Source organism: Trachypithecus francoisi, unplaced genomic scaffold, assembly GCF_009764315.1.
Source record: "Trachypithecus francoisi isolate TF-2019V2 unplaced genomic scaffold, Tfra_2.0 Lachesis_group10, whole genome shotgun sequence".
Taxonomy (NCBI): Eukaryota; Metazoa; Chordata; class Mammalia; order Primates; family Cercopithecidae; genus Trachypithecus; species Trachypithecus francoisi.
This window is the reverse complement of record NW_022681455.1, coordinates 53,517,112-53,536,127: the sequence shown is the minus strand read 5'-3', so window position 1 is coordinate 53,536,127 and position 19,016 is coordinate 53,517,112. Positions and strand designations below refer to the sequence as shown.

At 41.1% G+C, this 19,016-nt stretch overlaps 1 protein-coding gene across 2 annotated transcripts in view; it reads left to right on the top strand.

Moving 5' to 3' along the window:
- The window catches only part of GCLC (glutamate-cysteine ligase catalytic subunit), a 47,725-nt gene that overhangs the window by 16,224 nt on the left and 12,485 nt on the right, over positions 1–19,016 (top strand). For both annotated transcript variants that reach the window (XM_033217471.1, XM_033217470.1), the window contains exons 2-6: positions 6,369–6,481; positions 7,943–8,125; positions 12,662–12,775; positions 14,351–14,409; positions 14,511–14,644. In XM_033217471.1, coding sequence (XP_033073362.1) covers positions 6,369–6,481; positions 7,943–8,125; positions 12,662–12,775; positions 14,351–14,409; positions 14,511–14,644 — 603 coding nt within the window. The remainder of the gene's footprint in view (positions 1–6,368; positions 6,482–7,942; positions 8,126–12,661; positions 12,776–14,350; positions 14,410–14,510; positions 14,645–19,016) is intronic.

Sequence of the window (19,016 nt, the reverse complement as noted above, 5' to 3'; positions counted from 1 at the left end):
ACATTTATTTTAATTTCTAAAAGTGTAAACCTTTCATAGTATCATGCGAAATTCTTTAGTATGAATAGGTATTTCAAAGTAGGAGGAAAAAAACCTATTTTCTCAAAATATATGAAATGTTAGAAGAATTTGATACAGCTTTAGATGAGACTGCTAAAACATTTTCTTTTTGGAACATAGAACAATTTAATTATTACAGTATCCACAGTCATCAGTTTAAAATATAGTTGTGTGTGTGATGTTATGTATGTATAGTGTCATGTACACAAAAGCACACACAGTTTCTACTTTGTACTTACTGGTCCCCTAAAAGTGCTTGGAGATTACCTTGTGAAACAGTGGTTTTCATATTCGCGATGTCATCATTAGACATATCGAACATGGGAGTCCATCTTTAAAAATCTGAGCCATGTGTAATTTTATACATCTGTGTTAGAATCTCATATTCAATTTTCTACTTTTTAAAACACAGCTCCTCTTTTAGCCTTGTCATTCAGGTTGTCCTATGTTACTGTGGGTGTTTAAAAATTAAGTAATATCACTATGGCTAACACCTCTTTGGGTGCTCCAAGTTTGGGAAATGAATGCCATCCAACTTGATGGTTGAGATTTCTTTTAAAAAATATTTGTCATTACCATTTTGCTATGAAACAGTCTTCTGGACAGAAGGCATAGCCCCTAACTTTAAAACAGTTTATAACCTAGAGGGTGACTACTTAACATGATCTCTGCGGGGTGGATGCAGTGATCTGCATCTTTGACAGACGAGAGGGTGATTGTGCTGCAGTCAGTGGTGTAGCTCCCCTGGGGGCCAGGATCCTGATGGGAGGTTGAATTTTATGTTGAAGAATCCCTAGACCCTCACCTTTGCCTAGCCAGTCCCCATGTCAGGAATCAACTTAAATTTAAATGGCACTTCCTCTAGGAAGCCTTCTGATCTTCTAGACTGGCTTAGACTCTGCTGTTACATATGCACAGCTCTCTTTGGTCATTTCGAGTGCTCATTCAGATAATTCAGCAATAGCGTGTTATGGGCTGTCAGTCCAGCCAGTGTAAGCCTGAGAACAGGAGCCACATCTGCCTGGCTCTTCACAGTATTCCCAGCACCTGCTTAGCAAAGGGCTTTGTTGAATGGATGAAAGGACAAAGGAGTTAGTGCTGGGGGTGAAGGCCAGGGAACGTGTCCAGCAAGATGGTGTTTTTTGGCACTGATGAATCATCAACTCTAACTAGAGCCTTAGTCCTCAAAATGGTTGCGGGCTTGTTTAGGAGTTAGTGTAAGGAGAAGACTAAGTCTCTGAGAAGCAACAGGTGGTTCTAGCAAAAGGGTCAAAACTATTGGTTGGGCCAGTGCAAGAGAGCTAGCAGTGTGGAATGGAAGAGCTGGCCCTGAACCCCAGATGTCAGTAGGGGGACTGAAAACCCCGCCCTGCACACATACTGTACCTGGACTAGGTCCTGGGGAGCCCTTCACTGTCTTGCCCTCTTGGCCTGACCACCTGAATACAGATCCTTCCCATGATGTAAGGAGGGGAAAGTCCTCATGCTGTCTGTGGGAGGAATGTAGGACCTCACAGCTCATAGTCTCTGAAGGACTTGGTGTAGGTTTCTTCTCTTCAGAGGTCAAGCATATGATGAGTTAAATAGTTTGAGAGGGGAAATTCCTTCGTCTCATTTACACAGAAACTGACAAAGGAACTTTCTCCCTAAATGGGGAACTGCCTATAACTGCTCTGAGTATTATAGAACTGTATTGTTTCCTAATTAAGCACTGTTTTTACCTCTAGGAGTAGATATTAAGAAATTAGTATTTCGTAAAATACCCAGCCATTCCTCAAATTCTTTTTTTTTTTTTTGAGACGAAGTCTCGTTCTGTCACCCAGGCTGGAGTGCAGTGGCGCGATCTCGCATAGGCGCCTCCACCACGCCCGGCTAATTTTTTGTATTTTTAGTAGAGATGGAGTTTCACCGTGTTAGCCAAGATGGTCTCGATCTCCTGACCTTGTGATCTGCCAACCTTGGCCTCCCCAAGTGCTGGGATTACAGGTGTGAGCCACCCCACCAGGCCCACCCTTCCTCAAATTCTAACCTCCCTGAAACTCTTACCCTTAAGGTACAGTATCAACATGTTTTGAAAAGAAAGAAAAGAAAATTTTTATACTAGTGGTAAATGCCGTTTAAAGACTTAAATCCTAAAAGCTTGTATTTACTCTTATCTTAAACTTCTTTGTCACGGGTATTTTCACTGTCTGCTGTATATTCAGCATTGTACTGAGTACTTACATCGCCTCAGTTAAAATTATTTCTTTTTATTGGCCTAATTTCAGATTAACATAAAAGTACCTCACCCTTGTTTAAACCTGCATTAAATGACTTGGATTATTGTGTCCAGAGTGTTCCTAGCAACGCTATGTCACACATAAAGCAAAGTACAAACTAGGCTTTTGTATGTGTCTTTGTCCTTGGTTCAACAGCTCAGAGATAGTAGTGTATTAGTGACGTTTATTCTGGTCTTTTAGATGTGTCTTTGTCTTTGATATGACAGCTGAGAGTAGTGGCTTTTATTCTAGTAGGATAAAATTTAGCCTTTTAGCAATAGAAATCTAAGAGATTTTAATTTTCATTTGTAAAAATAGTGCACATTTAAAATCTGAATGTCTTGCAAAGTGGTCAGGTATTTTTATTGGGTCTCTCCTCCCTCAGTTAAAAGGATAACTGATGGGTGCCAAAAAACAGTATCCCAAAGTCACCTTCAGGACGTTGTGACCTGTGTATTGCAGAGAGTAGAGCTCAGTGGGCATTTTTTCCCCCTACTTCCAAGATGATATGTTAATTACACAAGTTTGAATTGTTTGCTCTGCAACCCATTTATAATACTCTTTGGGTTTATATGCTTTTGGAGTTATATATGTGTGTAAAGTACATAAATGTATTAGATGTTGCTTCAGTTCTGGGTTTACAGCCTAGATGCTATTCAAAGTTAGAAAACCGGTACAATTTTATCCTTGGAATCAGTGTTGTGATACAGAAAGGCATCTGTTTTAAGATTTTCTTTTGTATATTGTTCCTCTTATCCTTTGGATTCAAAAACGAAGTTTAGAATGGGGATACAATCCAGCAATCATAAAATAATGTATGGGGGCTTTAGATGTTTTATATTGGAAAAGCGTTGTCTTAATGTATCACTTTTTATTATCACCAGTCATCTAGGTTATTGCGTCAAACCCCATTTCAGTTCTAGTTTGGCTTTTAAAGATGAGGTTACGATTCAGAATGCTCATATAAGACAGGCTCTAATCGGAAATAAACATAAATGTGTTGAGGTGGCGGGGTTGTTTAACAAAAAGCTAAAAGGTTGAAGAACTTCTTTGAGGATTAGTGCAGAAAGATCAAGGTGACTGCAGAGAAGGAGCACTTCAGAAGGCGTTAAATTTTAGTTTGAAAAACCTTCAGGAAATTCTCGAGGCTTCCAACTGATTATATTCTATTGAAAAGTAAATTTGGTTTTCTTTGTCATTTGGTAAATATTCTGATGTTTTTCTGTTTCATTTGCTTAATGAGATCATGAAGTGATTATACTTTAATTGAGGAGAGTTTGGTTTGTTAACATTTTAAATGTCATCCATTTGGCTGATGTTTAAAACTTAAAATGAGCTTGAACTTTTTGTTCTTTTGCCCTACCCCAGTTTGAAACTTGTGGGCTAAGAATGAATTTGAAAACTAAGGATTTCAGTTTTTTTCAAAATTAGGAAACTAACAAGTTATTGCAACTTAGTTTATATCATTGCTACAAGTTTTTGCTCATTTGGTAAAAAATAAATGATGCACTCAGTAAGCAAGGAAGTATCTCTTAGACTTTCCTTAGGAAGCATGTTATCTAGTTAAGCAAATAACTTAATTCCAGTAGCAGATGCCAGGCAGATCAGTTGGAGTCTAAGTGAGTGATAGAGGAAGTACTGAAGAAGGAACATTTCCTCCTGGCTGGTAGCTAGGAATGCTGCATAGAATAAGTGAGTTCTGTCCTGGGCCTGAGGGATGGGCCAATTCATCTGTTTAAATCTATGACTGTAACTGTTGTTACAGCTCAGCTTCCATGATATAATGTTAGGACCCCTTCCATAAAATAAAAGCATAATCGGTCGGGCGCGGTGGCTCAAGCCTGTAATCCCAGCACTTTGGGAGGCCGAGACGGGCGGATCACGAGGTCAGGAGTGAAACCCCGTCTCTACTAAAAAAAAATACAAAAAAACTAGCCGGGCGAGGTGGCGAGTGCCTGTAGTCCAAGCTACTCGGGAGGCTGAGGCAGGAGAATGGCGTGAACCGGGGCGGGGGGGGGAGGGGGGCGGAGCTTGCAGTGAGCTGAGATCTGGCCACTGCACTCCAGCCTGGGCGACAGAGCAAGACTCCGTCTCAAAAAAAAATTAAACAAATAAAAAAAAAAAAGCATAATCAATTTGAGATCGTTTCATCCAGCAGTATCACTTTTCCCTGCTTCGTATAGGTTAACTAACAATTTTATAAAAAGGTTATCTTCACTTACCAAGATTGGCACCCTCTACAGTTTGCCTAGCAGCAAGGTGTGCTGGGCCTTGAGGCCAGACGGCGCTGGCTTCAAATCCCTGCCTGACACTTGTGGCCTTGAGTAGCTTACCTCTCTGAGCCCCTTTGCCCACCTGTGAAATGGGTGATCATGCCTACTTTTGCATGCTGGGTTTGAAGATTAGGATTCATATATGAAAGCATATCCTTTCTCATTATACTCATTTAAAGATTAACTTGTATCTTTTCACATACCCGTTCTGAGACTTAACCAAGTTTCCTGTTCCATCAGGTTTTAGCTGTTCTGGAGTCATAGATCTATAGATAGTATCTTGCAACCTGTAATTGTTGTTGCGAACGGTTCCAGATTCTGCAGCCTAGTTTTTTAGTCAGCTGACACTGAGTGATTGTGCAGGTGGAGATCTCATGTTTCTGGTTCATGTACCCAAATCAAGCAGCCTTTTCCATTTCTTGAGCGAAAAGATTCTGATGAGAGCTAATAAAAGTTAATTGAAAGTTTATTTTGTTGTTGTTTAAATCTGCTAGGTTATCTCCTATAGTTACTAACATTTTTTTTCCTCGTTATAATCATATTACTTGGCCCTTAATGTTTCTGTGATGAGGATGAATGACCCAAATGCCTTCCAAGACCAGTGAAATACACATAAATAAGGGAATAAACTGCAGACAGTGTGCACCCCTGAGAAGCAGACAGCCCAGCCACACAGTCACAGGCTTCATGCTGAGCTTCTGGGTATTGTTTTAAGACTGAGAACCTAGATTTACATGTGAAATGTCTGGGAAATAGTGGATATACTGTTGCCTGCCTTTTTTTTTTTTTTTCTAAACTACTATTGTAGGCCAAACGAAATACACTGTGGCCTGGTTTGCCTTGTGAGGAGTCAGTTTCCTGCCTCTGTAGTAATTCTCTTGGTGCCATGTGCAAAGGGTACATTCAGGGGTTTGCCTGAATGATTCCGTATCTTTTCACTTATGTATGGATAGTGGATGTTTTGTTTCAGTCACACATAGTGATTCATAATCTTCACTGTTCGTGCCAACTATCATAATTGAAAGCATGCAATTTCAGGAAAAACAAAAGTAGGTTCTAGTTGTATTCTGCCCAGAAGTCTGACTTTGGTGTTTAAGTCTTTATTTTTATTAGAATTCTACCAGGTATTGTTAATAAATGCACCAGTGCACCCTGCATTGTAAATTGTATATGGTTTCAGAGTGGAGAATTTGTCTTAAATTACTTGAGATAAACCCAGATTAAATTGTTGAAACCCCTAAAATAACTTCTCCACACGGTATATTCATGGTTGTGGTTTAACTCTCCAAAAGTGGGACTGGTAGTAGGATTATGAAAGTGAAATCTACCTTACTTACTACTCTGCCAATAAGTAAGTGTAAGCTACCTTGACTGCAATGTCCAGATAACCTCTTTCTTAAACTTATAATAAGCCAACTGAGGAAATAAATTTTAAAATGCAGCTTCTTTTTTACAACTGCGGTTTCCAGAATCTTTGCTCCAAAATACTTCTTTTTTGACGTACAGCTTGTCAAAATGGGTATCGACCTTTCCATAGGATATTAAGTAGGACAGAGGAAAGAAGGGGTGGAAGTGGCACTACTGACTGATCCTTTCTACAGCTTTCCATATTATGCATATGAACACTTATTTTGTGCTGTACTGTAAGCAAATGTGACTGACTGGAGTTACTGTGGATCCTTTACAGACTTCACGTTTCCCTGCCTTTTTCTTCTGGAGGTCACGCTGAAAACAAGTCTGGAAGAATGTTAATTTTTCTCACCTTTATTTTCAATAGGTGGAATACATGTTGGTATCTTTTGATCATGAAAATAAAAAAGTCCGGTTGGTCCTGTCTGGGGAGAAAGTTCTTGAAACTCTACAAGAGAAGGGGGAAAGGACAAACCCAAAGTAAGCTCTCATATGCTGATTTAGTGTTTCTGAAACTGCTAAAACTACTAGAATGTAGAGTTTTTTCTCAGTTATTGGAGGCAGGGTAGCATAACAGTTAAGAGTATAGGCTCTGGTTTCGGGTTGACAGAGTTTCAAATCATGGTTCCTTTACTCAATAGCTAATAACCTTGGGCAAGTTACTTAACTGTTCTGTGCCTCAGTTCTCTCGTCTGTAAAGATAATAGCAATACCTACCTAAGGTGTTGGAATTAAGTACATTAATATATGAAGCACTTTGTACAGTAAACTAAATATAAAGCCTGTTTTTTATTAAAATATTTTTGGGAAAAAATGTATTGCGGAAGCGTATAACTGGGATCACAAACCATGGTGCAAGATACAACTTGCAGATGGGTTTTGTTGGCTGGCATGATTTTTTTTTGTTTGTTTTTTGAGATAGAGTCTCGCTCTGTCACCCAGGCTGGAGCGCAGTGGTGCGATCTCGGCTCACTGCAAGCTCTGCCTCCTGGGTTCACGCCATTCTCCTGCCTCAGCCTCCCGAGTAGCTGGGACTACAGGTGCCCACTAGCACGCCCAGCTAATTTTTTGTATTTTTAGTAGAGATAGGGTTTCGCCATGTTAGCCAGGATGATCTCCATCTCCTGACCTTGTGATTCACCTGCCTCAGCCTCCCAAAGTGCTGGGATTACAGGCATGAGCCACCGTGCCTGACCTGGCACGTTTTTAAGATATTCCTGTATTTAAGGAGAGAGATGGGGAGGGAAGGGGAGTATATCCTCCTCTGTTCATTTTCTACTCATTCGTTTTGGGGAAGCTGCATTTGAGTTTGGAGGGCAGCACTGAATTGAAAGAACCCTTAAGGCTTCATCTTCTTCTCTGCAGAGTAGGTTAGTTTGTCCCAGACAGTGAATGCTCTGTGTGCATTTTCAGTTATTTATAAAGATTTTGGGTCAGGCACGGTGACTCACACCTGTAATCCCATCACTTTGGGAGGCCGAGGCAGGCGGATCACTTAAGGCCAGGAGTTTGAGACCAGCCTGGCCAACATGGCAAAACCCCATCTCTACTAAAAAATACAAAAATCAGCTGGGTGTGGTAGTGCACATCTGTGATCCCAGCTACACAGGAGACTGAGGCACAAGAATCACTTGGACCTGGGAGGCAGAGGTTGCAGTGAGGCAGAGGTTGCAGTGAGCCGAGATCGTGCCATTGCACTCCAGCCTGGGTGACAGAGTGAGACTCTGCTCAAAAGAAAAAAACATTTTGGACCCAATACTTGTTGACCCTTATGTAGTTGAATAGCTGTGAAAAAGTAATAGTCACTGGAAACTATGAAGGAGTTCTTAGCTTCATTTATCCCTAATGGTTTCTACACTTTTAAAGCAACTTTAAAAACGTAAAAATTGAGCAGACTATAGCAGAAGAATAAGATGGAACTAAATTATTTCTCCTCCATAGCCACCCTACCCTTTGGAGACCAGAGTATGGGAGTTACATGATTGAAGGAACACCAGGACAGCCCTACGGAGGAACGATGTCCGAGTTCAACACAGTTGAGGCCAACATGCGAAAACGCCGGAAGGAGGCTACTTCTATATTAGAAGAAAATCAGGCTCTTTGCACAATAACTTCATTTCCCAGGTTAGTTCCTATATTAACATGCCCCAGCAGATCTCTCAGAGATACAGGTAATGAAAAGAGCAAGTCATAACCCAGGCATTCCACCCTACAATCCCCTATTCCACCCTACAGTGTATACAGACAGTTTATCTTTTATACACTGCACTTGATAGACTCTGTAACAGTAGAGCTGCAGGCACAGTTGCCTGCCAGCTTCTGTCAGCTGTGGTGGCCGCACCGTGGTGAGCACACTCCGTGGGGCTCTGTGGGAAAGACCAGGATACTGTGATGACAGACCAGCAGTGTGGTCGTGTCTGCCGCAGGCGAGGGTGGAGGGAGCAGCATGCCTGCCACACAGTTCTGACTCTGTAAGCAGTAGCCAAAGCTTCTGGAATACTATCCCCTGGTGACTGTGATGGTTGTGCCCTCATGCACTTTCAAAAAGGAGCATTTACCTACTAGCATATGGCGGCTTCAATGGCGGATCGGAGGGTCTGTGGTGCACCCAAAGCACTGTCGATACCGATACTCTATGAACGACATGAGTCGTTAGGTCCCTGCATATTGTCCTGAAAAGAAGATTTAGGGTTTGTCATCAAATCTAGTTATGACCGAAAGTACATAAAAGTAAATAGTGAAATTATGTTCTTCGCTTAGAATGAGGTACATGAATATCATATATATTATACATAGAACCTCTATGTAAAAATACATTTCTGCCAAAGCATGAATGTGATTGATCTATGCTAGGTGTCTGTCAGATTGTGACAGTATACTTTGCTCCTCAAAGTTCAAAGGAGCTCTGGGGGTTGATATCCATGGTGGAGAGAACACTTTGAACTATTTTTATACCTTTTCTCTGATAAATGTCCATCAGCCATTCAGGGTCATATCACTGGCCTCAGAGGGGCATTTAAATGGGAATTTTATTGTTTTTTATATCTCTATTGTAACATCTAAATAGTTGAAAACTTATTTAAGCCAGCCATCTAACATTTATAGAAACGTCTCTATTTCTGTGATACCTTCATTCTGTATGTACAGGCCACTTCCCTCTCCCCACCAGAAGGAAAATCCCAGCTGGGTGAGGGTGGACAGATTTGTTTTGATTAGAGTGGGCACATTTCTTCGACCTAATGTTTGAAAGAGGAGGTGAAAAAATCACTGGCCCTGCCATTCACTCAGACACTTGAGTGCCTGCTGCAGGCAGAATGGACATGCTCTCATGAGTGAGGATGGACAGATCTGTCTCTGTGGAGCTGGGGGGACGAAGGACAATCAAACACCCATAGATTCAATACGTGTCAAAGTGGGGCCATGCTAGGAGGAGGAGATGAGGAGCAAAGAGTACAACCTGGGTATCCAGTGGACTCTGGTGGGTGGAGGGAGAGGGGGTGGCATGTCCAAGATTCCAGGAGGAGTGAAATAGGAATGGGGAGCGGAGGAAAGTCTTAGGGAGGGGAAGCAGTGTGTGTAGAAGTCCTAGGATGAGCCAAGCAACTGGGGACTTCCTGGGAACTAGAAGAAAGCAAGCTGGCCAGTGTGACTAGGAGGCTGAGGAGGAAGTGCAAGTATGGGGTAAAGGGAAGCTGGCAGGTAATTGGCAGGCAGGTCAGGTTAACCACAAGTTTTACTTGTTCTCCTAAAAACAGTTGGAGGCCTTGAGAAGGCTGGGTTGGGCCAATGGCATCCCCTTTTTGCTTTGCAGCCCTCACTTGGGCTGTAGGTGCCAGGGCTTACTAGGAAGTGAGTGAGCGAGCTGCCTGTGGAGAGACAAGGGCTGCCTGGATGCTGGTGGGTGCTGGTGATAGGAAAAGTGTGTGGTTTAAAAGATGGCAGAGTTGGTGAACTGCTGGGAAGAGAAGACACATCAAGGCTTTTGCTATAGGTCATTGTCCTGAAAACCTTAGAATACTAGAGTAGAGGCCAAGGAGTAGGTTACAGATGTTAAATGACAACTTCTAGTGAACTGGAAAATGTAATACCTTATATTTTCCTTTTTTTCCCACTTAACATTAAGAGGGTTGTACATTTCACTTAGCAAATTAAGAAAGTGGGAGGGGATTTGTAACACAAACCAGAACTGTTTTATATATTAAAGCTGAAGAACATAGAGGCTTGATGGGCAGTGGTATTTCCTTCTGGGCCAGAAAATAAAGTTTTGGGTTAAACCTAATATGTCCCTTACCTTGAGAATGGTGCCATATGGGATAGTTGCCTTTTTAAAAAAGATTTAGCGTGCGCTAAATGCGTGGGCATGGTGGCTCACACCTGTAATCCCAGCACTTTGGGAGGCCAAGGCAGGCAGATCACCTGAAGTCAGGAGTTCGAGACCAGCCTGGCCAACATGGTGAAACCTCATCTTTACAAAAAATACAAAAATTAGCCATGTATGGTGGTATGTGCCTGTAATCCCAGCTACTCGGGAGGCTGCGGCAGGAGAATCGCTTGAACCTGGGAGGTGGAGGTTGTGAGCTGAGATTGTGTCACTCTGTTCCAGCCTGGGTGACAAAGCAACCCTCCATCTCAAAATAAATAAATAAATAAAAATAAAAAGATTCAACATCTTAAGTTATTGTGAAGGGAGAGTTGAGACAGAGGAATAAGCTTTATTCTAAAAACCTGTAATTTTGAAAAAATTATATGTATAATTTTTTTATACCCTGTCCATATAGGAAGGTATTTTGGGACTTGAAAAAATAATTATTAGTTATTTAGTGGTTAGAAGCCTCCCTATACATCCACAGTAAATGATAAAGTTTTGTTGTAGTATAGGATCAAGAGAGAAAGGAGTGCTCTGGTTCTTAAGTGTAAACAGGGTGACTTTCTTTATAAAGATGCAAAGCTCTATAGTGCGGAACTGTAGTCCAAAACAGTAACCATGTGACTATTTAAATTTAAAATTAAAATTATATAAAATGAAAATTATAGTTCCTGATGTGACTGAGGAACTAGCCTCATTTCAAGGGCTCAGTAGCCATGTGGTTAGTGACTACCACGTTGTTTTGGATAGTAGAGATACTAAACATTTTCATCACTCCAGAAAGTTCTGTGGGACAGCACTGGTCCAAAATGAAGCAGTGCCATAGGTGTCCGAAGATGCAAGTTCTGATTCTACCTTCTCCCTGCCACACAAACACATTCTCATTCTCTCTTCATCCAATCTGATTCTGGTGAGCAAGGAATCCCCTTAGGTTTAAGTTTGTTACTCTCCCAAAGGACTATTCCTAAGGTTGTCGGCTCATAGTAAATAATGCACATAACTTCAAGAATTCTCAAGAACCCTTGTAGCTGGGAACTGTTTTCTAGATAAGATCACTACCTTCAGTTGTTTACAAGGTGGATATGGGCAGCCAACACATACTTTATTTTATATTAAGAAAAGGTAGGGGTTAAAAATAAGGCATGGATGGCCAGGTGTGGTGGCTCACGCCTGTAATCCCAGCACTTTAGGAGGCCGAGGCAGAAGGATTACTTGAACCTAGGAGTTCAAGACCATTCTGGGCAACATAGTGAGACCGCATCCCTAAAAAAAAAACACGTGGGTACAGTGGCTCACGCCTGTAATCCCAGCTACTCAGGAGCCTGAGGCAGGAGGATGACTTGAGCCCAGGAGTTCAAGGCTACACTGAGCTATGATTGCACCACTGCACTCCAGCCTGGGAGACAGAGCAAGACCTTGTCTCAGAAAAAAAAAAAATTTTTTTTAAAAAAGATATGAGCTAGTCTTGATCCTCAAGCCAAAAGTTTCTTCCCACTGATTTAAAACTCCTCCCGTGTTTGGCTGTCACTTAGTCTTTGTCCTCCCTCACAGCACATGTAATATATTGACCTCAAATTCCTAACTTGGAAAAACTGGGGCCATCACTAAAAGTGATGTGGAATTTGAGCTTTACACTTAGGAATAAATATGGAGCTTCATTTTTCTGTGTTGAAAGTAGAGCTCCTTAAGTAAGAGAAAAGGGTTGGGTTTCAGACTTCAGAGGGTGATCTCAGGGGTAGATGGGGACACCTGCAGAGATACTCCCTAATCTTGAGGGACTCATGAGGTGACCTACAGAGGCAAAAAATAGGCTCCTTCCAGATTCAGAGCCTACCGGGAAGTGGGAGGCAGTGGTGCCATGCAGGGGGTCCAAAGATAATCTGAGAGTTTAGAGATGGAAAAGGAAGACACCTCATAGGCCATGTAGGGGGGACAGCTGTCACCCATGACAGCTGATGTGACCAAGGGAAATGACTTCTGTGCTGTCAGTCCTTTCTATTAGATGAAGAGATGGAGAGGACCTGAGTAAATGCTGTGTGGATCATGAGTGAGTAGAGACTTGGATAAAGTTAGTAGTGGGCTGGAATTAAAAGAAGATCCTTGTGAGCAAGAAGTGTGGGGAGTGGTTGTAAAGGGGCACAGTATTTACACAACATTTGTTTTGTAAACACAAAACCCTCTGAAAAGGGGATACTAGACATGAGGTGTCTTTAGCAGGTGCAGTGATGGCAAGACTGCACACAATTAATTCCTGAAAACAAATCCCATCTATTTAGTTCTTCAATTTGTTGTAGATTAGGCTGTCCTGGGTTCACACTGCCCGAGGTCAAACCCAACCCAGTGGAAGGAGGAGCTTCCAAGTCCCTCTTCTTTCCAGATGAAGCAATAAACAAGCACCCTCGCTTCAGGTGAGTATGGCTTTGTGTTGAAATGCAGATGCCCTTCACTAGACCCCTGACTTCTGAGAGTATAGTGTTTCTGTCTAGAAATCCTTTTTGAGCATTAACTGAGTTTTGGCTGTCTTCCTAAGTAACCAGAGAAGACAGCAGATGTGCACCTGTTCACATCTTCAGTACCCCCGGGCTCCTTGGTTGTTGATGCGTGCACCAGGCTTGTCAGTTCTCCAAGTCATCACAAAGTTATTAGCTGAGCCACTGACCTCTTTTAATGAGGAGATTATTTTCAGTCCTAGGTCTGTAAATGCCTACTGGGATTTGTTTTTTCTTTTAGTTATTTCTACTTTTTTTCCCTCTATCTAACCGTCAGTATCTGTGATCTGCCCATCTTACTCTATATAACTTATAAAAAACCTGATATATATAATAAGCACTCTCTTCTCTTCCATTAACTTCGAGTTCTATTGGTTTGTCATTCAATTCTGAGGTTTTCAGTTGCTTTAAGGCTGTTACTAGTCTGATCTTAGCTTTGTACAATGCATGCTCCTCTGTCACCCTGAGCCAGAGTGGCAACATGGAGACTTCTCAGCATTCATTACTTTTAACAGGCCCGCACGTTTGCTATGTGCAGAGCCTTTTGGGGAAGACAGATATTTGTAGACATAGTTTCTAACTTCATATGTTGTCATGTGTTTAAAGGAAAATAAAAATAATTCAGCTGCTCAAGAAAAGATAGATTATGACAGATGTCAAAAGATGCACCAGAAATCCTTCTTGGAGAAAGTAAGGTGCTTCTGACTGAGGGGATCAAAGCAGGCTTCATGGAAGAAGTGGCATTTAGGCTGAGTCTATAGCAGCACCGCCCATAGAAACATGTAATTGTAAATGTTCTCATAGTCACATTAAAGTAAAAACCAGATGAACATAATTTTCGATTTTATTTAACCCAATATGTCCAAAAATGTTATTTGAACCATGTAATCCTTTATTCACAAGTAATTTCATGTTTTTTTGGTACTACGTCTTCAAAATCTGGTGTATATGTTACTCTCACAGCACGTGCATGTTTTAAGACAAGCCATATTTCAAGTACTCAGTGGCCACAGTGTGCCTGGTAGCTTCTGGACTAAACAAGCATGAGTCTGGAGGCTAAGGATTTATTCTGCAGATTTGAAGGAGGGAGGAACAAGTTATTGGGGCTCCAGAGATGCCTGGGCAAAGTGGGTACTAAAGTTTGACCAAAGTCGTTGGAGTTAATTTGGGACATGTTGGAAACAGTGAAAGCAGACCATGGCAGACTTTGAACACCTGAATTGATTTGGTAAGTTAAGGGAGCCGTGGGAGCAGGGGTTGAGCAGGAGACAGAACAGCATTCTTGAGCAGGAGCCAAAGAATTGATACTAATGGAAAACCTTTCATCAGAAAGTTCCCTTATAGTATCTTGACTCAGATACGTTATCTGTTGAATTGTCTTAGAGAACTAATCTGAGGTATGATTTCATTCCACTTACTTGTGTGTAATCAAATTCTTCTTTTACACGATGACTGTTAGGTGACCAATTTATGACGTTTGGTTGTCTGTTTTAGTACCTTAACAAGAAATATCCGACATAGGAGAGGAGAAAAGGTTGTCATCAATGTACCAAGTAAGTCTACTGAGAGGTGGTGGGGTGGGAGAGAGACATGTTGAATTGTTGTTTAATCCTGAATTCTAAACCATTTTTATTTTTGTATTTTTATAATACAGTATTTAAGGACAAGAATACACCATCTCCATTTATAGAAACATTTCCTGAGGATGATGAAGCTTCAAGGGCTTCTAAGCCAGATCATATTTACATGGATGCCATGGGATTTGGAATGGGCAATTGCTGTCTTCAGGTATTGTTTCAAACATACAGAGAGGCAAAGTGTTCCATCCATTTCTGTTTTCTAGCTTCTTTATATATGTATGTTTCCTGTTCCAAAAATCACATTTTAATGAGGTTGAAATGGTAGCTGGTATGCCTTTCTGAAAAACAGTGAAATTATATTAGCAAATTCATTGGTAGCTGTCTAATCGTTCTACAGACTCTGTGGTTCACCACAAAGGTATACACAGTATATATACCTTTATAACTGTAATTTCAGTTAACTTAAAATGCAATATATTCTGTCATTGTTTCTCTTCTCTTTTTATATGCCTAGTTTTTACTGCCATCTTGTGACAGGCTAATGAGGTGGCTTAAATATTGTTCCAAACTCTGAAAATGAGCTCTGATGGAAGTATTCCAATGATTTTGTGATCCAAGGGATTTGTGCAAAACTGTCTAGAGGTATAAAAAGAGTAAATAACTTAGCAGCTTGTGTTTGTCTTACCCCTGAGTGAAGTATACAGGAGCCTGTCTTTGTTTACCCATTAAAAAATTTTCCTGGATCTGTTTGAATTATGGTGCCCCTGGCAGTGAGTGTCCAAGCACGCTTAAGACCGGAATGGAAGAGCATGGAACCCGTCAGGTGGCCACACGCAAGCCTGCAGTTGGGTTTTGGCTCTGTCACTACTCAGGTATTTGGGCAACTCCCTTTACTTCTTTTGGCTCAGGTTTTTCGTCATTTGAAAGAAGGGCTGATATTAAGTCCCCTTCTAGATCTGACTCTAAGCTAATATTTATTTTATTGCCTTAACTAATGGAAGTAAAAGAGAGAGGCTGCTTGTTATTTAATGTCCAAGGAAATTTTATCCAGTTCTGATTACTTCAGCGGATTAAAAACAGCGTCCTTAGAGGCGCGGGGCCGTGCAGAGCCTGGACCCATTAAGACCCTTCTGAGCCCCCAGCCTGACTTCTCTCAATGCAGAGGCCCAGATCCCAGCCTTCCTTCACCCCAGACAGCTACAGCGTGTACACGCATTTCTTGCGCATATATCTCTGGTCTGTTTATTTTCAAAACTAAGTATAATCCAAATTGAATGCTAGAATCAGATTTTTCCATTCTGAATGTGTTTAAATAACATGACTGAGGATCATTTCTTTCTGTTTTCTTGACATTTATAGGTAGTATAAAATAGGTGACTTCCAAATAAACATAAACCATCACACTTCACGAAAAAAGAGATTTTTCAACTTTTAACTGCATATCTGTTTTCCTATCTTAATTACAAGTATTTCTAAAGAAAACCATTGAGTTCTAAAGCTTACAGTACATGGTTTTAGAATTGTGTAAGTGCTGTTAGCGTATTGATTGCCTTTTCTTGGTTTAATATTAAACCAGGGTGTTCTGCCAAGGACCGCATAGTTTCTCTGATATAGTTCCAAAGGGATTTCTTTCCACTGAAACACTGTATGTATACCCATAAATGTTCCGTAGTGGTAGATGATCAATATTTTTGTTGCTTGTAGATAGAACTTTTCCATCCAGTGTAAGCTTTGTCATGGGTGTAGGTTAAGTTTTCTTTTTCCCGGTGACATGTACAGTTTCACTACGCCACTTAAATCATTAGCACAGATAAAGCATTTCATGTGTGGCACATGAAATGAATTTTGCCAGTTCACCGCCAGAATCCCTGCTTTATATCTCTTCAGTGGAACGCTAAAACAACTTCTTCCCCAAGTACACTGATTTGATCTGTACAAATTATATGAATGTATTAAATTATCACGTGTGCCCTGAAGCTGTGTACGTCTATTATGTATCATTAGAGAGATGGGGGGAAAAAAGAAACTACTTATTACAGTAAAGCAGAAAAAATAGTTTTAAAGTAGTTTTTTAAGGCTAATGGAAGACTTACTGTATAAAACAAAAAGCATTTTAACCACATTCAAATTCTTGACTGTTTTGGGGCTTTTCAGGAATCACTTAAAAAGCACCAAGTTCACAACCTGGCGCGGTGGCTAATGCCTGTAATCCCAGCACTTTGGGAGGCAGATCACTTGAGGTCAGGAGTTTGAGACCAGCCTGGCCACCATGGCAAAATCTCGTGTCTACTAAAAATACAAAAACTAGATGTGGTGGCATGTGCCTGTAATCCCAGCTACTAAGGAGTCTGAGGCATGAGAAACGCTTGAACCTGGGAGGCGGAGGTTGCAGTGAGCCAAGATTGTACCACTGCATTCCAACTTGGGGAACAGAGCAAGTCTTTGTCTCCAAAAAAAAAGCACAAAGTTCATGACAGGTTATGAGAGCCCCCCCACCCCACCCCCCAAAGTCATGTGACTTCAAATCTGGGTTGTAGATAAAGTTTAGATTAGATGTTTAGGTTTCGAACATATATCTTCCTTAGTTCCTCCCTCCACCCCCGGCCCCACCCCCATCAGCTTCCTGGCAGCATTGTGCGTCTCCTTTATATGATGCTTTAAAAGGACACTAGAAGCCCAAATTACTCATGTATTCATAGCTTTTTAAGGTATAAGAACTTTTTTTTCCTTCCATTAAAGCCATTATCCACAGTGATGTCCTATTTAATTTGATGATTGCATATCAGCCCTAGAGTAAGAAAGCTAATTACTAAAGGTATTTAAAATAACCAAGTCACTTCACTGTTGTATACTTCTCTGGGGTTGGATTTCCCAGGATTCACCTACGACTTATGAGAGAAGTCAATTGAAAAACTGGAAAGAAAACCTGCTTCTCATAGTATCTTTTAAAAAACAAAAATGACACACACTAAAATACCTAAGAGTAACACAAAAAAGACATAAAAAAACTAAGAGATGCATGTTCAAAATAATTATTTAGTCAAAATACTTGGGAAACATGTAGTTTTTTGTTTTTTGTTTTTCTTTAAATCTCAATGCCTTGTCAGTTGGCCTTTGGGGTCCCTGTCTTTCAGGTTTCTCACCATACCTTTGACCTTATGTTATCCTCTTTAGCACCCTTTTTGTTTTTTTTCAAGATTCTCATTTGTTAAGCACTAACCAGGTGTCAGACACTGTCCTGCACACTTGGGATAGAAAATGGGAAGAAAGATCCCCGCCCTTCTGGAGCTTCCACTTCAGCAAATAAGTGCATGAAGACTTTGCGTGCCAGCTCCCATTTCCTCACTGCTCGTGTAATTCATGCCACATGCAAAGTGATTTCCAAGTTCCCACCTCTTTGCAGCAACTCCCCTTGGTTCGGTTATCAGTGACCTAATTGCCAGCCCTTATCAATCTTTGTCTACTTTAACCTTTGAAACTCTTATTCTTTGGTGCCCATGACACAGCTTTTCTCTGTGTTGAATTAACTATTATTATTAAACTAGTAATGACTAGTTAATATAGTCTCCACACTGACATGAAATGCGATTATAATTGAGCAGGCAAACTTGAGTCTCCAATAGACGTTGTCTGCTGTGGAAAACAGAGTTGAGATCTAGCTAAAACCATTGGAACTAACAAGTTGAGATTGTAACAGTAAAATATTCACTTAGCTGCTGTTATTTCAAGTCTTCAACACTGAAATTATTTCGTGTTCCAACACTAAATTCAAGCTGTCGTTATTGAATAACATGAAATTCAAACTGTCGTTATTGAATAACAACAACAGAGCAGATTAAAACTGTTGCCAACTTGCAGTTATTACTAATATGGTAACACAAACACATTTGTGTTCCTTGTCCCTTCTACCCTCTTGGAAAAAAAGCAGGTCTTTTGTTTTTGGTTTTGGTTTCTGTTGGGTAACAAAGAATTTATGCTCACCAAGTTATATGATCTTTTTCTCTGCCTAACTCTGAAGTGTCCTACCTACCCTCCTTGTGCAGGCTTCCTGGGTGATCTTCCCATCTTCAGGACATTATCTGAGCCTACTCCCCAGGTATTTCTACAACTCAGATTTTTCTTCTGAGCACCAGCCCTGCAGACCTAGCCACTTAGAGGACCTCTTTTTCTGTCTGTTCTCTTGGCCTCATAAGTCCATCACGTCATGACACCTCTTTATCTCTAACCTCTGAACACCCAAGCCAAAACCTAAGCCATCCCCTACTCTCCGTCTCCCCTTTTTCACCAGTGCCTGCTACTTTGACTTTAGTATCACTCTCCCCTACATCCTTCCTCAGCCTTTTCCTTGACAGGTGCAGTATTTTAACTGCTTCCCTGTCTTTCTAGTCTTGCCCCCTTCCAAGCTCTTCACCATACTGCCACCAGTGAAGTTTGAAAACAATAGTTGGCCGGGTGCGGTGGCTCACGCCTGTAATGCCAGCACTTTGGGAGGCCGAGGCGAGCGGATCACGAGGTCAGGAGATCGAGTCCAACCTGGCTAACACGGTGAAATCCCGTCTCTACTAAAAATACAAAAACAA